At 41.3% G+C, this 18,345-nt stretch overlaps 1 protein-coding gene across 1 annotated transcript; it reads left to right on the forward strand.

Annotated features, from left to right (window-relative positions):
• Window positions 1–111: 111 nt before the first annotated feature.
• On the forward strand, window positions 112–17,227 carry rbpja (recombination signal binding protein for immunoglobulin kappa J region a). Its single transcript, XM_029503003.1, has 22 exons — window positions 112–131; window positions 929–967; window positions 1,113–1,208; window positions 1,314–1,479; window positions 1,799–1,973; window positions 2,169–2,306; window positions 2,519–2,631; window positions 2,752–2,892; window positions 3,604–3,759; window positions 3,931–4,034; window positions 4,127–4,383; window positions 9,631–9,761; window positions 10,885–10,996; window positions 11,124–11,235; window positions 11,368–11,483; window positions 11,907–12,084; window positions 12,163–12,340; window positions 12,469–12,634; window positions 12,750–12,873; window positions 12,965–13,218; window positions 13,568–13,760; window positions 13,919–17,227. The coding sequence occupies exons 1-22, from the start codon at window positions 112–114 to the stop codon at window positions 15,399–15,401; spliced, it is 4,452 nt and encodes a 1,483-aa protein (XP_029358863.1). The 3' UTR covers window positions 15,402–17,227.
• The last annotated feature ends 1,118 nt before the right edge of the window (window positions 17,228–18,345 follow it).

The following is an 18,345-nucleotide window of genomic DNA, read 5'->3' on the forward strand; positions in this document are numbered from 1 at the left end:
TTATGTCGTGCCGGCGGTTCCACTGAAGGGGGCTGTAGGAGGGATCTCGCGATTGTTGGGATTTTTTTTTTTCTTTTTCTGGGGGGGGGGGGGGGCAGAGTTAATCGGAAGATGGCGCCCGTTGTTACGGGGTAAGTGGTCAAAGCATAATGTTATTTAAAAAGTTTTGTCCCCTCTGGGTGAATGGCTTGCCGCTCAGTGTTGGGTCTTTATTTGTATTTTTTTTTTCTGAATGATGTGTGTCGGTGTCGGTCCCGCCGCCGCTGTCCGGGGCTCGATGTGGGGTCTGTTGCGCCTCAGCTATTCTCCATAGTGTCGCTGGGTCTCTCTGCCGTTTGCCGAGCTGTCGGCAGATGTTAAACCTGTTACAAACTGTTTCCGAAACTTTTTGTCATTCAGCAGTTTTGCATCTGGGCTCGACATTTTGCACTTTTGTGTCTGTTTAATTTCTGTTTCTGCAGGTTGGGTAAAGAAGTCATGTAACGTCCTCACAAACTCATCAGGCTGCAACATTGTTACATTGAAGCCATAGCAGTCACGTTTTGGACTTAAAGATGGGAGGAAATGAAATCAAACTAGTGAATTAATGCCCTCCAGGCCTTAAGTAATTCAAAAAGAGCATCCATAGCACTTTTATAATACGTAAAAAAAACATTATCACACTGTTACAAGTGTAACTCAAGTCCAAATGTGAATTATGGTGGCAAATAATTTTTTATCTGTGAATTTTCTATTGACTACTCAATACAGAATGAAGGCATTGGCAGCCCACACGCCTGCATGAACGGATGTCACTAACACTGAGTACTTTTCACCGACTTTCACTCACACTTGTTTTGTATTTTCCCCTGCTGGTGCTATGGCACAGAATAAAAAAACCAAACAAACAGGTGTAAACACTGTTTATACGGTTGGTTTTGTTTTACAGGAAGTTTGGTGAGCGACCTCAGCCTCAGCGTTTGACAAGGTAGAGAGAAACATAAGTGCCCCCTGATTGTGCAAAGAGATCAACACTTGAAGCACAATGCAGACAGCTGATGCAAATCACAGTTGATTAACTTGACTTTTTACTGTGCTGTCAAGGTGTTATAGTGTTTTTGCCCCTGTTTCAGGGAGGCTATGAGGAATTACCTGAAGGAGAGGGATGATCAAACGGTTCTCATACTACATGCAAAAGTTGCACAAAAGTCATATGGCAATGAAAAAAGGTGTGTATGGCACTGTTTCATCTGAGTGAAGTTTTGGAGTTAGTGCGTTTGACTTTTTTTTTTTTTTTTTTTAACTTTCCTCCTAATGGGTTTTGTGCCACATAGGTTTTTCTGCCCTCCACCATGTGTGTATCTGATGGGTAGCGGTTGGAAGAAGAAGATGGAGAATATGGAGAAGGAGGGCTGCACAGAGCAGGAGGCCCAGCCATGTGCATTCATTGGTATAGGCAATTGTGAGCAGGAGATGCAGCAACTCAATTTAGAGGGAAAGGTAGGCAGTCATTTATAATATATAAGCTTGTATATATTTCTGACAATGAAGAAATGCTCACATTCTCACTTGATTCACTTAAGCGATAACTTATTACTTTCACTACTGATGAAACGTGCAAAGTAACCATGGCGTGAAAGGAACAACAGTTGTGCAATTTACAGTTGTACCGTATTTGCTATATCCCCTGATATTTGCTTCTCACTGCACCGATATCAATAATAAACTTGTTCTGAGAATAAGCTTGAAGGGAAGTGAAAGAGGGACAAAAACAATGCTCACACAAAATCCCCTAAGCTGTTTGTTTTTCCTATGTCAGCACTTCTGCACAGCGAAGACGTTGTATATCAGTGACTCAGATAAACGGAAACACTTCATGCTGTCTGTGAAGATGTTATACGGAAACAGTGCCAACATAGGAGTCTTCCTCAGCAAGAGGATCAAGGTCATCTCCAAGCCCTCCAAGAAGAAACAGTCCTTAAAAAATGCAGATTGTGAGTTGTGAGCTGCTAAAGCTATCCAGCAAAACGCTTAAAATCTAGCTTGTGTAAGACACGTATTGTTTCACCACACGCTGATTAAATGTAAAAACACTTTTGATTTTGGTTTCTGTGTAGAACAGCACATTATCTCCCATCTTTCAGCTCACTTCGTTCTCATTCACTTTGTTTCTCTTTATGTCATCCCAGTGTGTATAGCTTCAGGGACTAAGGTAGCACTGTTTAACAGGCTGCGTTCCCAGACGGTCAGTACCAGGTATCTTCATGTGGAGGGAGGAAACTTTCATGCCAGTTCCCAACAGTGGGGTGCCTTCTACATCCACCTCTGTGAGTCACTTTGTTGCATCTGTTTCTTTTTTTTTTTTCCCCTCTCCATTTCATTGTGCCCATTTCCTCTATTTTTATCTTACATGAGAATAACATGACACCTGCCAAAATAAGCACATCTACCAGTATTGTTATATTATCTCATGAGCCCCTTGAATATTTAGACACTAATAAATATTGAAGTCATTACTTTTTCATGTCGTTTTGTTCAGTGGATGATGATGAGTCTGAAGGGGAGGAGTTTGCTGTGAGGGATGGCTATATCCATTATGGCCAGACGGTCAAATTGGTCTGTTCTGTTACTGGCATGGCTCTGCCCAGACTGGTATGCGTGATTTTATGTCAAATAGTGTGTGAGAATGTATGCAGTCATACTAGCATTGCATTTAAATACATATAGACACATTTGTTTCTGCCTATCTACGGTGGCTGACACATGCTTCAGATCATTCGCAAAGTGGACAAGCAGACAGCATTAATGGATGCAGATGATCCAGTGTCCCAGCTCCACAAGTGCGCATTCTATCTGAAAGATACAGACAGGATGTATCTATGTCTCTCGCAGGAAAGGATCATCCAGTTCCAGGTGTGCAAATGTTTTGTTCTCTTTGAATTCTTTTTAAGTCAAATTACATTTGGTGCCGTTTCTGCCATTCCAACATGAATTGGAATATGATGAAGATTTTGATATTAAGCTACTGTTTACCACATGATGAAACTCAGTAAACGAGTTTGTCCCTTTAAATTTAACAGATATTATCTATGACTGTGCGTCAGGAAATGTTGTCTTTGATGAAGACTAATAGGATTTTTGTTCACGCTAGCATTTGCCCTATTAAACTAATGTCACATGCAACTAATTTGTTATTTTAGGAATCCGGGTGTGGCTCATGTTTGCATTTTAAATTATAATATTAGATGTTTTTTGTGTTTTCAATGTTAACATTTACTACTATACTTTTAACAGGTAAATAAAAATGTATATATTGCCAAAAAAGTTTTTCGAGCTGTATACCCCAGTTACATCTGTGATGTTTCTCTTTCAAAGAATGTAATCATGCTTGGATAATGCTGCTGCTTCATCCTACTGCAAACAATGTCACCTTTCTCCTCAGCAGCTGTTTTTTGTATGGACATTGGTTTTATTGAGCAAACCAGGGCAAGAGAAGAGTCTAGTCTACCATATCTACCTATCACACTAATGTTTTACCCTCAGTTGAAATAAAGCCAGGACTGAAATGAATCTTTTATTTTTGAAAGATTATTATTTATATTTTTTGCGTGTTTGTTTTTCCAGGCAACACCGTGCTCCAAAGAGACTAACAAAGAGATTATTAATGATGGGGCTTCCTGGACTATAATTAGCACTGACAAAGCAGAGTACACCTTTTATGAGGGCATGGGCCCTGTACCTACATCGGTTACACCTGTTCCTGTGGTGGAAAGTCTACAAGTAAATGCCAAACCTTTTTTGTTGAAAATATGCTTGTTATGCATTTTATGAGTTTACGTGAGTGCAATTCTGGTAACAAACTGCTTCCTGTCAATGTGCTTATTCAGCTAAAAGGGAACTCTTTAAAGACACTGAATGTTTTTTTTGTCGTGTGTGTGTGTGTGTGAGAAGTTAAATGGTGGAGGAGATGTGGCAATGTTGGAGCTGACAGGACAGAACTTCACACCTAACCTGAGAGTGTGGTTTGGAGATGTAGAGGCCGACACCATGTACAGGTCAGTGTTTGTGTTTCAGAATGCACATTAGTTTTTTTTTTTTTTTTATGACTTAAAAGCTGACGCCTTGTGTTATCTTTCTGCCCCACAAGATGTGGGGAAAGCATCTTGTGTGTGGTGCCGGACATTTCTGCTTTCAGGGAGGGCTGGCGTTGGGTGAGGCAGCCGGTGCAGGTTCCTGTCACACTGGTCCGCAATGATGGAATCATCTATGCCACTGCCCTCACCTTCACCTACACCCCTGAGCCTGGGCCACGACCTCACTGCAGTGCTGCTGGAGCCATCTTACGATCACACAGCACTTCTTCCTCATCACCAGCATCTTCATCCTCTCCGTCATCCTCTCTAGGTGGTCTCGGGGACAGCCAGGGTGCCTACAAAAATAATGACTTGGGAATGTCATCAGGGGTGTCAACCATGTCGGTGCTCTCATAGTAATACGTTTTCAGATGTGTATGTTTGCTTATTTTGTATGTGTGCTGCGAATGAGTGGGGAAATGCTTGCGTCCGTTTTCCAAAGAGACTCGTGAACCTGTGAAGAATTGCACAGAAAGCCAGAAACTCTTCATGAAAACATTACTGCAGAATCTCAAAGGACGCAAAACAGAGTTGGGGAAGGTAAAATATAAGGTCAAACGAAAGACTTGGCACAACTGACTCTTCTCTACTCTGTGAGATAAGTGGTAGAAAACGAGTGAGCAAGTGAGAAATGAGACTCACCTCTTTAGCTCCCTCTTGTGTATTTTTGTGGACATGACCTAAACCCCATTGAGAGGACGTTTACATTCAAGATCTTCACCTGAGAGAAGATGAATCTGCCTTTTGACTCCCCCAGAAAACTGGCTTTTAAAAGAAGCATCTAGCATTGCATCTTTCTACTCCTTTGGGGTTGAAGGCTATCTTCACAACGCTTACTTGTTGCCATGTTCACATTTTTACTGAAAAGCTGTTTATCTGTTGTGAGCAAGGGAAAGCTTTTGTTGTAAGAGTAACATAGTTTATATGGACCAAGGAATATTATAATATTATTTTATTCATATTATATTTTCTAATTTTTTGCTGAGGTACATTTTGACATTTTTTGTAAGATACTGCAATGTAAAGTCACTTTTGTTGCCAAATTGAGTTTGTCACATCGGCTGAGCTTGAGTTTCATCTGAGTGGGTGTGGTTAAGATGGAAATAGCTTTTAGAAAATCTTTAATATTCTGCATTTTCTATACTCTTCACCTCACATCCTTTTTATATATATGTATGTGTGTGTATATATATATATATGGTGGATATATATATATATATCCACCAGTGTGTTTTGGAAATACACACCTAAATGCATATTTTGCTGTCACAGTACTTCTAACAATGCTGTAAAAAATATAAAGGAGATTGTATTTTAAGGAGACTCTTCACAGAATGAAAACGTGTCTTTTTGGTTGCTGTTAACGGCTCAGCTGTTTTAGATCCTCTAGGCGTCTGGCCAGTCTCTTATTATTCTTTATATCAAAAATGCCTTTTTTCCAAAGTGAGCAAAGTGTGTGTGTGTGTGTGTGTGTGATTGTGAGTGGAAATACGACACAATCAGTGTAGTCTGGGTGACAGAGCAGTTTTTTAATCAGTGTACTGTTTTTGTACCAGATTGCAGAAACTCAATCTGATCACTTTTTTTCACGCACTTGTTGCCTTTAAACAATATACTCAGGTTGGAAGATCTTCAATTCCTAATCTTATGAATACTTTCTTGGAAAACGTTGGAGCCCCAACCTGATCATCGTTCCTCTCTTTTCCCATGTTCTCTGTAGTTGGCGATTGTTACAGCAGATTTACATCAACACTTTAGTCAGGTCCCTGACTGGTTCAGCACAAGCCTGTGAAGGTCTGCAGCATTTGTAATTTGCGCAGGTATTAACAAACTGTTGTATTATTGGTTGCTATAATGTTGATCTGAAGTTTCTTTTTTGTTCCTGCATTCTGATCCATGCTTTGCTTGGATGTCTTAGCTTGTGTGTGTTTACCTCACTGTTTGTTTGTTTCATTTGGACTTTTGATTTTTCCTTTTATTCTCTCTTATCTGTCTTATCATCAATGAGCAGAGTGGGACCTTTAGGACTACAGCTCGATTTAATCAAAATAGATATATACGGTATTCTGACAGCTTCTGTTGTGGCCTTATTGGACAGTTACCACTTGGGCATGCTCCACAGGGTAGAGGTCAAATCTGCCCCACTATTTTTAAACTGGGAGCCAGATTGCTGGAATGAAATCTGACACTTTGTTACTCTTAGTGTGTGTGTGTGTATGTGTATGTATGTATTTGAGCGGTCTGTTTTTGTCCCTCTCTCAAGATGTTTTTCCTAATAATTTTACTTTACGGAAACAGACACCAAGACGATGTGTCCATCGGATTATCTACATGCGTGTGAAACACATTGCAAACCACATTTAGACATCAGGAACCTAAACAGGTGTACGAACATTTTCTGGATCCATCCTGATCCACTGACAGCCAGGCCAGGACGTGACATGTGAAGGCTGAGGTGTACTTCCCGCCATAGTCCTGATCTCAGGCGACATTTCCCTCAGCAAATTCTAATGGGCTTTAATTATGGCCAATTGCGCCGTCAGACGGGACAGTGTGATATAAGTGGTCTGCCTCTTTGGGTGGCGTTACCGCTCAGTCATGTCCATCGTAAGCTGTTGAGCTCCGTAACAAGCGGAAGAAAACTGAAACCTGTATATGGCCGTTGGATCAACACTGCTGCAAATGAGAATTTTTGACCCCCCCGCCCTCACCAATACATATTTGGGTCGGGTAGGAAACATAATAAAGCGTCGGGGGCCCTCCTGTTCCCAGAGGGAGTGAGAAAGACAGGCTGTTCCGCGCAACAGCGTCACAGCTCGACGTCTCCTGGGAAAAGGCTGACGGAGATTTGCACCAGTTGTGCCCAGCTGACCATTATCTGTCTTATAAAGCGACCAAGCAGCTGAAGCAAACGATCCCAACTGGACGCGAAGAGCGGAGACAGTGTCTGCGCCCCGAGTGGGATTATAAACCCGATTCCTTCTTCATCCCGATCCGCTTCCCCGGATCTGTGTGTACTCAAAACTGTTTGGATTTTAATTAAGGACGGACCTGTTTTCATTCAGATGCTTTCATTAGACGCAGTATGGATTCCTCATAAGAAAATTTGTCCTGTCATTTCCCCCCCCGGATTTACTCTTTTGGAGAGCTTTTACGCACAGCCACTGCGCGTTTGGATGACTCTGCAAAGTTTTTAAGTGTGTTCAAACTCTTTTGTTGGCTACTACACAATTCAAGTTTGTAACTAATCCGGCTTGCATGATTTCTGGTGGATCTTCGGTATCACTTCTCTTCTGTACCCGTTAATAGCAACACAGATCGCTTAACTCTCAGCACAGACTTCGGCGCCTGGTACCGCAGAGTCGCTCCCGTATATATTCTATCTCCGTTTTTTTTTTTTTTTTGGGTGGATTTGAACTCTGGAAGACAATTTCAGAAGGTATCCGGAATGCTGCCCCTGTCTCCACTGTTGCTGCTCGTTTTGCCCGCTGCGGTGTTTGTGGCCGCGCAGGGCACCGGAGATCGGCCGGGCTTCGCGCTCCCGAGCGGGGCTGCAGGCTTCGATCCAACAGGTAGGCCGGTGTGCCAACAGCCGGACCAGCTGGTAATCACACAGCAGCACGTCGGCGCAATTTACACATTTCATACCATGCATTCGACATGGTCAGCAATACTGAAATAGAATTTAAATAGAAGTTGTTGTTTTTTTTCTTTTTTCTTGACTATAAATAGTTGTACTTATTTTGTGCTGATACTCAAAGTTGGGCTGATCGGTTATAAGAGGGAACCTTTCTTTATTGAATTAATGAATAGCTTACATATTATCTTAAAAAAAATGCAGACTGGAGGAAACAAGTCCTTCTCTTTTTTTGCAAACTTAGCGCTAAAGAGCATATTTTACATTGATACCAAATATTGCATTGCAATTTAAAAAGTCTGGAGTAGTTGCTTTAATCTAGTGCTTCAGCGCCAGGTCACCTGTGTAAAAGGTTAGATTCAGGATGAGTGGGGAGTTCCCCCAGCCGTACACACACACTGTCCAGAGGATGATTGCAAGAACTCATATATTTGATATGTGATAGCCCACCCAGCTGAGAGGCCTCTTCAATTAGGAAGTGCAAGTTTCATCATCGACAGTGTCAGTGTCTTTTCTCCATACATCCTCCCAGATGTGTGAAAATGAGTCTTCATGTTTTTCAGGATGCTGTCAAACAGCAGATTGTCAAGAATTGTAACTATTTATTCTCACCATATAATTACCTAAGAATAAGATGATGGATGCACCAATGGGGGAAGCCCCTGATGCTCCTCAGGATCATTTTGCACCAGCATGCAATTACTGTTCCGTCTAGTCTTATGTCTTTGTTCAGTTAGGCTAGTTGCAAGAGCGTTAGCGCTCCATAAGAAATATTAATGCAAAAACTGTTCTGAGGTGAGATGCAGAAGTCTGATAAGTAACAAAAACCGACTCTTTTCCGTGAGACATATCTTCCTGTAGTTTAATTCTTGATTGCATTGGGGGCAGGGAGCAGCTAGTGTTACTGCAGCTGGCTATGATACTGTAGGTTAGTTAAACCCACTATCATAGTTAGCCAGACTTTTGACCTCCAGTCCCCTGAGGTCTTTGGAGCACCAAAACTCTAGAGTCACAGAGACAAAAATGGGCTCTGACTCACTAGACCAACAGATGAAGCTAAAATCATGCGTCACTATATTTTACATTATATTTATGGCTGGAACACATTGTACGTTTTAATGCTAAATAAAAATGGTTGTTTTGGACATGATGATTTGGACATTTCCAGGGAATCTGCATTTGTAAGTACATTCAGTACATGCTATGCGCAAACATCTGCTCCTTGTTTTGGGACACATAATCTTCCAAGCCCTTTACAAACATTAATCTGACTGAAAATATTTTATGATTTATACAAATACTTCACTACACAGGAGTAAATGTGAGAAGTACATCAGGGCTGAAATTGCAGAGTTATCAGAAATAGACAAATACTGTATGACATCAAATGGGTTGCAATGTATTCATGTCTTTGCAAAAAGTAGTTGACAAAATATTCTTTCTTCATAAGTCCATAAGTGCATATTTATGTGAAATTGTATCGCCAGTAGATTGCACTGATTGTGCTTAGTTTATGTATGTATGTGTACTTGCCTATTTTATAATGAGAGAAAATGAGGGCCCTTTGCAGACACATTGGGGCATTTTAAGGTTCATAGAAAAAGCCTGCAAAGGTACCTCAATACATAACAACTTGTCTAAGCTGCGTTTTCGGAGAAAACATGGCCCCGATACATTGATTTTTCTAAAATATCCCCCAACATTTTGGAGGGATATACAGCAGCAGTGGTAAGTAGAAGTGCACACTGTCCATCTTGCGAAAACAATAGATCAGAGTAAATGATCAGCTGAGCCGAACAGATGAATGAACAAAAGAATACGTGTCCGTATGTTGAATGAAGTAATGACCTTTAAATGCCATTGCCTCCCTGACACATGTAGACCCCTGCATGGTGGTTTCTCCACCCTGCATGAGTGAGGCAGATCGCTACAGCCTGGAGGCCCTGCGGAGCATCCATGAAATGATGGACGATGACCAGGATGGAGGGATTGAGGTGGAGGAGAGTCTGGAGGTACGACTCGCTTCAAATGTTTCAAATATCTTCTTATAAATCGCAGAATTTTTATGTTCTTGCATGCAAGAAACAGACGGGGTAAAGCAGTGCAACAACAGGTGTCCTGGCTGATGATAGAGTCAAATGCTACTTCAAGGATAGCAACGGTATAACTTTTGCTTTTGGCTGAGTGACAAAATTGGTTTGGACTAAAAGAATACTGGAACATTGGTGACCTTCATTTATACACTGAAGAGTATAACTCTTCTTAATGTTTCCTTACTCCACCTCCTCATATTCTTCACCTGGAGACAAAGCAAAGACAAAACATTTATCAGGGCTCATTTGTTTGAATTTGTTTTATCAAATTGAAAGCAGACAGGTAATTATATTCCTAAATACCAGAAATGTATGTGGCAAAGAAAGGTTTGATACATGCAGACCTATAGTGCTCAAGCATAATATGTAATAAAATGGAAATGAGAAGCCAAAAATGACGTAATCAAATCTTTTCACTTAAGCTGCCGGTCTGATCTCTGAAGACACATGAAATGTGTGTAAAATGTGTCTTATTTTTGTGTCGTGAAATATTCAAATATTAATATCCAGTATTTAGGCCAGAGCGTCTGCCGGTCTCTACTTGTCTGTGACATTGATAGTAAACCCAGAATTCCAGAATGCCTCCACCTTCTCCAATGCAGTGCAGTGATACAGTATCCAGAGGGTCAGGTTGCGGTTGCTATAGAGACTTCAGGGGAGGAGTCTGGACTCATCAAAACGCAGGCCCCCGAGATTCCTCCTGCCATCATATGAAGCCTCTGTTTACAGCCAAGCCAAGAACACATTCCAAGACAGCAGCGACACACACAATCACTGAAGTTCGCAATGCACACACTTGAGCTTCAAGCTTTGGCTGCCACTCGAAATAAATGCAGACCCCAACCACACACTCATTATTCCTAGACTGAAATGTAAGGACATATATACAGCAACGCCGACCCAGTTTATTTTGGACACCGGAGGCTGAGAGTTTGGGCTCAGCTAATGTTAAGTGCTGGTGACCCCTGACCTCGGGCTTCAAATTTCTGTCTTGGAAAAAAAACCAAAACGTGTTTATTCCTGTGTCCCTCCGTTTATCCAGTTCATCATTGAAGACATGAAGCAGCAGCAGACAAACAAGCACAGCAACCTGCACAGAGAGGACCAACACATAACAGTTGAGGAGCTCTGGAGGGGTTGGAAGTCATCTGAAGGTGTGTGCGCATTAGACAGAGGATAGTGTGTGTGTGTTGGGGTTTTTTTCCCCCTCCAAAGCTGTCTACCACTACTATGTCCAATGACCCGTCTTTCTTCATCCGCTCTCCCTTTCTCAATTTCCAGTGCATAATTGGACTCAGGATGATGTGCTTCGCTGGCTGAGGGAGTTTGTTGAGTTGCCACAGTATGAGAGAAACTTTAAAGATTTCAAAGTCAACGGAAACACTCTGCCCAGGTGAGAACGGGCTGCAGTCATACAAGGCTGACAGCTCTGAGCACTGTTTACTGACTCGCTGTCAAAAAAAGCAAGTCAGTGAAAGCTAGTCAGCGGAGATGAGCATGTACTTCCTGTGACGTATGTGTGCAGAATTGCTGCCAATGAGCCTTCATTTCTGAGTGGCCACCTGAGGGTTCAGGACCAGAGAGACAAACAGAAGCTCAGCATCAAAGCTCTGGATGTCGTGCTGTTTGGGCCTCCAACACGTAAGAGCAAGTCCTCACCTTCTTCCTACTCTTGAATGTATTTGTAATGATTTCCAGCTCACCCAGTTCCCCCGAAACAATTGACACGATTGTACTGTTTCTCTTAAAAAAGGACTTACTCAATAAAAAAAAATAAAAAAACCACTATAGATTAATAGAAAGGATCTTTGTAGATATATTTGTGGATAATAGTCACATTCCTGCTGCGCATATGCTCACTATCAGTGCCTGTTTGCAGAGTTTTAAGAGGCTAAAATATTTTGTCAGTGGCAATGATAGTGCTGGTTTCTGTTTTTTTGGCTGTTCTGTGCTGCAAACTGTTTGTGTCTTTCAACATTACCCTTTATTTGCCATTATCCCTTCAGTAATGTGATTATTTACGATACATCCACCATTAATAATCATCCTCCCATTTCCCCACAGGTCCCCCTCATAATTACATGAAGGATCTGCTGCTAATTGTGTCAGTGGTGATGGGAGTCGGAGGCTGCTGGTTTGCACAGGCTCAGAACAAAGCCAGTAAGGTCCACATAGGCAAGATGATGAAAGATTTAGAAAGTCTTCAGAGGGCCGAACAGAGCCTGATGGACCTGCAGGAGCAGTGAGTGTACACCTGTCTTCGTCCGTCGTGCGCTCTACTTTTACTCAAGAAATAATTGTGGCATTTTCACATTCTCAGGCTGGAGCGAGCCCAGGAAGAGAAGCGCAATGTTGCTGAGGAGAAACAGAACATGGAGGAGAAGATGCGGGATGAAATCATGGGAGCACAGGAAGAGGCTCACCGTCTGCACGAGTTGCGGCAGGGGGCTGTCACTGAGCTCAGCCGCCTCCGATACGCAGAGGAAGAGCTGGAGCAGGTGAATACCGCCTGCCGCACGTATAACAAACTTAACACTTACTGCATAAAATGACTCATCCTCTTTGCTGTAGTTTGAGCGCACCGACATGACCTCTAACATTCGACGATCCCTCCACGTCCCTTTAGGTTCGCGGTGCGCTGAAGCAGGCGGAGAAAGACATGCAGGCAAGCTGGACTGCCTCAGAGGCTCTCCAGCAGTGGCTGCAGCTCACACATGAGGTCGAGGTCCAGTATTATAATGTCAAGAAGCATAGCGCAGTATTGCAGCTTGCCATCGCCAAGGAAGAGGTAATACACGAGGAGGAAACAGCCAAAAGAATGATCGAAATACACTGAAAATATTGAGACACTTTTTCTTTCTTTTTTCATCCTTTTGTGCATCTCACTATTTTGACCCAGTGACTAATGGAGGACTTATACTTCCTTGCAGGCAGAAAGGATTAAGAAGAAGAGGAGTTCTGTGCTGGGGACTCTCCACGTTGCCCACAGCTCCTCTCTGGACCAGGTTGACCACAAGATCCTGGAAGCAAAGTAAGTCACAAAATTACTAACTGAGTTTTTGCTGTACAAATGCAGCTATATTGTACATTATATGTGACAAAGATTCTTTTACTACCCACAGAAATGCCCTATCGGAAGTGACAGCCTGCCTACGGGAGCGCCTCCATCGCTGGCAGCAGATTGAACGCCTCTGTGGCTTCCCCATCATCAGGAATCCTGGTCTACCCAACCTCACCGCAGAGCTCTACACAGACTCACTCTCCCTGGGATTGCCCCGAGTGCCCCAGCCGTCTTGTTCATGCCATAGCTCTGTGCATGGATCTATAGAGGATCTTCTGGAAGAATCTGCTTCTCCAATCTTACCACAAATGCCAGGTAATTGAAGGTTTTAGTGTATTTTGTTTCTGTTTGGGTATGGCAGGTGTTCTTTTAATTTGCCACTCATATATATGGCAAAGATGTATATTTAAGGGAGGCACTAAGGCATACATTTTTTCTTCCTGAGCCGCATTAGCGCTCTTGTCCTTGGCCATAGCTGCGGATTAACCTCCCCTCTAAAAAAAAAAAAAAAAAAAAACCAACCCCAAACAAACAGTTAGCTACATAACACTAATGAGAAACATGTTTGAAACTAGGGCTACATATGTATTCCTCCTGCTGCATAACTATTATGTATGGATAAATCATTTGTTCTTGAGCGGTTCTTCTTCGGCTTTCCTCATAGTTCCTGTTCCACCACTGAAGCGCTCTCCACGAACACGGGGATCCGCCATACGTCGGCCACATCGTACCAGCGTCATTGCTCAGCCACCAGCGGCCATAATCTCCCCAGACCCTGACCTTCTCACCCCCATCCGAGCCCCTTACTCTAGTTTTGATGAGAAAGAGGAGCTCTTCCTGAAAACTTTAAAGAAACAGTACGTGTGCTTGCCTGTAACTTTAAGTGACCACTTTGTTTCCACGCAATTTCAGCAACATCTGTATTGAGCCTCCTGGTTTTTACCTAATTCCTTCCTTCTTTCCTTTCTTGTTCTCTTCCTCTCCTCACTTTTCCTTTCCTTTCTGTCACTAATAGAGACTCACAAGAGTTGTACTCTGAAACAGATTATATCACGTCAACCCCTCTCAGCAAAAGGTTGCGCAGTCCCACAGTTGAGGCTTCCTCCGAAAAACTCTGTCATGATGACACCAAGATGCTGGCGGACAGCTCCATTGCAAAACCTTTGTGTAAAGAAGTGGAAGCTGTTGTTGAACCTCCAGTTCGTAAGGTTTCCATAGAAGAGCTGGAAGCTTCTGCAGACGCTGCCAGCAGGATGATGTCAAAAGACAAAATACTGGATATTCCATTGGAATCCCTGCCTTCGAAGATGCCCAAAGAAGAGCCTTTAATCGAGGCTACATCCTGGAAGATATCCCGCGATAGGATTGATGTTCCCATAGATGTTACAGTTAGAAAGGGGCTCTCCAGTGAGCTGGATGCAGAATTTCCATGTCCAAAACTAGAGAGAGAGATGGTAGGGGATTTGATGGATACTGCTTCATGGAATATGTACAGAGAAAGAAGTGATTTACCGTTGGATGTGAGAAAGATCATTTGGAACGAATTAGAAGCATCAACAGATCATCAGGCACCAAGGAAGACATCAAGATGTATGAGGGGGTCTTCAGTGGACAGTACCTCAAGAAAAATAATACGAGATGATGCTGAGCTTCTTTTTGACTCAGTATCCAGACGGCTTAACAGAGATTCGATGGGGATATCCGTAGAACTGGGTTCTCGAAAGCTTCAAAAGAGTAAAGGAGAATGCCAGCCGCTAGCAATGGACAAACTGGTTGACACCAATAGAACACAGTCGAGAAAGATATCCAGAGAGGAGCTGGAGTATAGCGGAGATACTGCTTCCTCAAAGATTCTACCCAGAGAGAAATTCGATGCGATGCTAGATGCAACATGTTTTACAGAGAAGCAGGAGTTTTGTTCAGAACCATCACTAAATAGAAAACTACTGAGAGATGAACCTGAAACGTCAGCTGGTTTTCTCAGAAGAAGAATACAAAGAATGCCAAGAGATGATACTGACATTTTTATAAACAATCCCTTGGACAAGGGTGACACACCAATGGAAATATACAGACAATCAACACCGAGAGAAGATTTGGGAGCCTCCGAGTCCAGTTCGTTTACAGGCCACTTTGGACAGCCAGACCTGATGGTGACCTCCCAGGTGCCATGGAAGTCCTCAGAACTTTTTACTGTTGGCCAGTTAAGCCAGCTTGTGTATGATGGGATCCTTGAGAAGTCCTGCAGCTCCATGACAAAAGCCCCCACCGGCCTCTCTGCATCGGCACCGAACCTGCCACAGAGCAGACTGCTCACGGAGATCGAGCCACCGCTGCCACCGCCAAGAGTTTCCCTCCTATCGCCTATATTTTCCAGCGAGACAGGAGATGAGAAGGTCAAGGAAAAGAGCAAGAAATCCCTGAAGCTCAAAAATCTTTTTAAAAAGAAAAATGAATCAACTACAGAGAGGCAACAAAGCGACCTTCAGAAACTCTGACAATCAGCCAAGTATATATATAATTAAATATTTATTCTATTTTTCTTTTTGTTAACACTTAATTGAACCAAAGAACAAAAAGTTATAACTTCACTGAGATGATATTTCCATTCTCTGAATTTAGTGTTAAAAGCACTGACGGGATGATGATACACGTTCAAGGTTCAAGGTTCAATGTAGCCTGTGGAAAGAAATTCAAGAAAATATGAAATATTTGAGCACATTAGTCCGTCATTTGGATGTTTGGAGATCAGTAGAGATTTTACATAACTTATTTTATATTCGAAGATGATTTATTTTATTAAGTCTTACGTAGACATATGGTTGATACCATACGTTGTATTAGATTCAGATTATTGACGCTTTGCCTGTGGTTGAAGGATTAAAGGATGAACAGATGCTACTCTTCTGTCCGACAGAGGTAATTCTTGAATGTAATTTGAACCTCCAATGAAGACACTTACTGCAGCAGAAAATGAAAGCATTCTGTTCTGTCGGTTAAATTTAGTGACGTCTCAGTGGTGGATTTTTTTCCCCTGATTTTGATTTCAAATATGAAAGAGAATCTGGTCTGACATTTTTGTGCGTCTGTGTCAAAATTAGTGGAGGAAATGGAAAAGCCCTGAAAAGCTTTTTACTCGGAATGATGGGAACCATAGACTACATTTAGAAAAGAACTGATTAATTCACATGAGAGGTTTCTGTATTTTGTTTCTGGGTGTATGGGGAAAAAGGTGATGTCAACACCCACAGCTTTAATGCTGAAGCAGAGTAGCGAAGTACTTTTGGTGCTTTTGATTCTCAGACCTGTATGTTATTATTTATTTTACATTTTACTGCTGTTTGACTTTCAGGGCCTTAAATATGTTTGACAGCTGGGTTTGTCTGTGCTGAGAAGACAGCCTGTAGGAAAGAATACTTCATTTGATGGCATTAAATGATTAAATTTTCTTCTTTCATGCTTTCCTATTAGAGTGTTGATTAAACTAGATTGTCAGTGTATTGGTGGAGCTGCTGGATAGGTTTTAATCAATCAGACCCTTTTTCCTCTCAGACATCATCAAATGCCAAAATGCAATTTTACAAGCAACATCAGCACTTTTAAGGTGTCACTCATGTGCAAAATGTTGCGGAAATAGTTCTGAAATAGCATCATTATTACGTTGAAGCAAGGGCTGTTATAATGAAAACTGTTTGCTGCCTTGTATTTATTTATTTCGTGTGCTCAACCATTTACTTGTGCAGACTGCAATCATAGAGTGGTGGTAGAGTTTTCTTGAGAGGCAGTTGGGCATTTTTAACAGTTTATGTACTACCACTAGTAACAAATAGTCGGCAATAAGAAATGGATATTGACCCATTTAAAAAAATGAGCAGTCCTGATTATGATCCTGCGGATTAGTTTGGGACAATCTAGGCTTAACTGAGGTTGTAAATAAAGATATTCATCCTAGATTAAAAAAAAAAGAAAAGAAACCCATAAAAATCTGAAGTGTAGTTTACTTGCGATGGTAAAAATGGTAAATGTGAAAACATCGTATCCTCTTTTTCTAAAAATGTGTTTAAATTCATATTTTAATGCTTGAATTGTTTGTGTTCAGAGATTTATGTTTCTTTTATTGTTTACATACATAAAGTCAGTACCTTAATTATTTTTCTATCCCAACAATTTAAAAAATGTAGCATTTAATTGATCTTAAAATGATTCGCTAGAATACCTTCATGTCTTTAAATACTTTCTTTGAGTGTCAAATGTATGCAAGAAATTAATTAAATGTTTTCCCATCCTAGATGAGGATAAACGCCAACTTTAGAATGAAATTATGATTTTGTGGGCTGTTAAACTGTCATCTGATTTATTCACAACTGGTGACAGAGGAAATAAACAATGTGAAATTAAGAGCTGTTGTGTATGGTTGTACAATACTAATAATTTAGATTCCAGCACTTCAAAGGTGTAGAGTCACTGTCTTACTGATTTAACATGCAGGTAAATCTGAATTAATATGACTTTTAATTTGACTAGTTTCTGAAAACTTGAAGCTTAATTGTTGGAAAATGAATAATTTATGAGGCAGAGCATGCAAATATTGACAAACATTAAAGCATTTAGCTACCTTGCACTAACCTGATCTGTTTGCTTATTAAATATTACAAATATAAATGGAGAATTCCAGTTTGCTGCTGGGGGACAAGTGGAACTGCTCCATCTAAACTTAAGTACTGCGCTCACAGTAACATGTTTGGAACATGTGATGAAAGTAAATATCAGGCACTAATTTTTTTTTTTTTTTTTTTTTTTTTTTATTGAAGTATGTTTTGAAGTGCTTTTGAAATAAGTTTTTTTTTTGAACGTAACATGGTACAGTTTGCTTGCTTGCTTGTTTGAGGATGAGTGGTGACAAAAACGATCACAGTAGGGAATTTGACATTTTGTTCTGTTGTTTTATACATCATAAGCATCAATCTCTCTTTGGTTAAACACATAAACAAGAAAAAGCACTTACATTTTTTTCCTTCTAATTGTATAACTCTAAATGGTTAGTTTAGAGTTATACTAATTACTTCACATTTGTTGTCCAACAACAACCTAAGACATAAAGATTGTCCAGTCATTGTTTTGCTGTTGGTTTATTATACACACCAGAGGTCAGGAGAGATTCAAATGCAGCCAGGTTGGCTGCAGAGTGATGTGTAGCATTTGCACCCCAACTACAGCTCTTACGCGTGCTGAGCTCTGCTGTTTGTTGGTGTGGGTTTCCTGTAAAGGCTCACTGATCCCACGGAATAACTTCTGTGATCTCTTGCAAAAAAAAAAAAAAAAAAAAAAGAGAGGAAATTTCGTGAGAAAATTTTGAGAGTACCACAGCGGGTTGTTGCTGTGTGTGTGTGTGTGTGTGTGTGTGTGTGTGTGTGTGTGTGTGTGTGAGAGATCTTGACTCAA

The sequence above is a fragment of the Echeneis naucrates genome, chromosome 1 (genome assembly GCF_900963305.1).
Source record: "Echeneis naucrates chromosome 1, fEcheNa1.1, whole genome shotgun sequence".
Classification (NCBI taxonomy): Eukaryota; Metazoa; Chordata; class Actinopteri; order Carangiformes; family Echeneidae; genus Echeneis; species Echeneis naucrates.

Excerpts from the sequence above, each read along its gene's own strand:
- rbpja (XM_029503003.1), top strand. The coding sequence starts at position 112 with ATGGCGCCCGTTGTTACGGG. Across the intron at positions 1,480-1,798 it reads AACTCAATTTAGAGGGAAAG|CACTTCTGCACAGCGAAGAC; the intron begins GTAGGCAGTCAT and ends TTCCTATGTCAG. Across the intron at positions 12,341-12,468 it reads CAGAGGAAGAGCTGGAGCAG|GTTCGCGGTGCGCTGAAGCA; the intron begins GTGAATACCGCC and ends ACGTCCCTTTAG.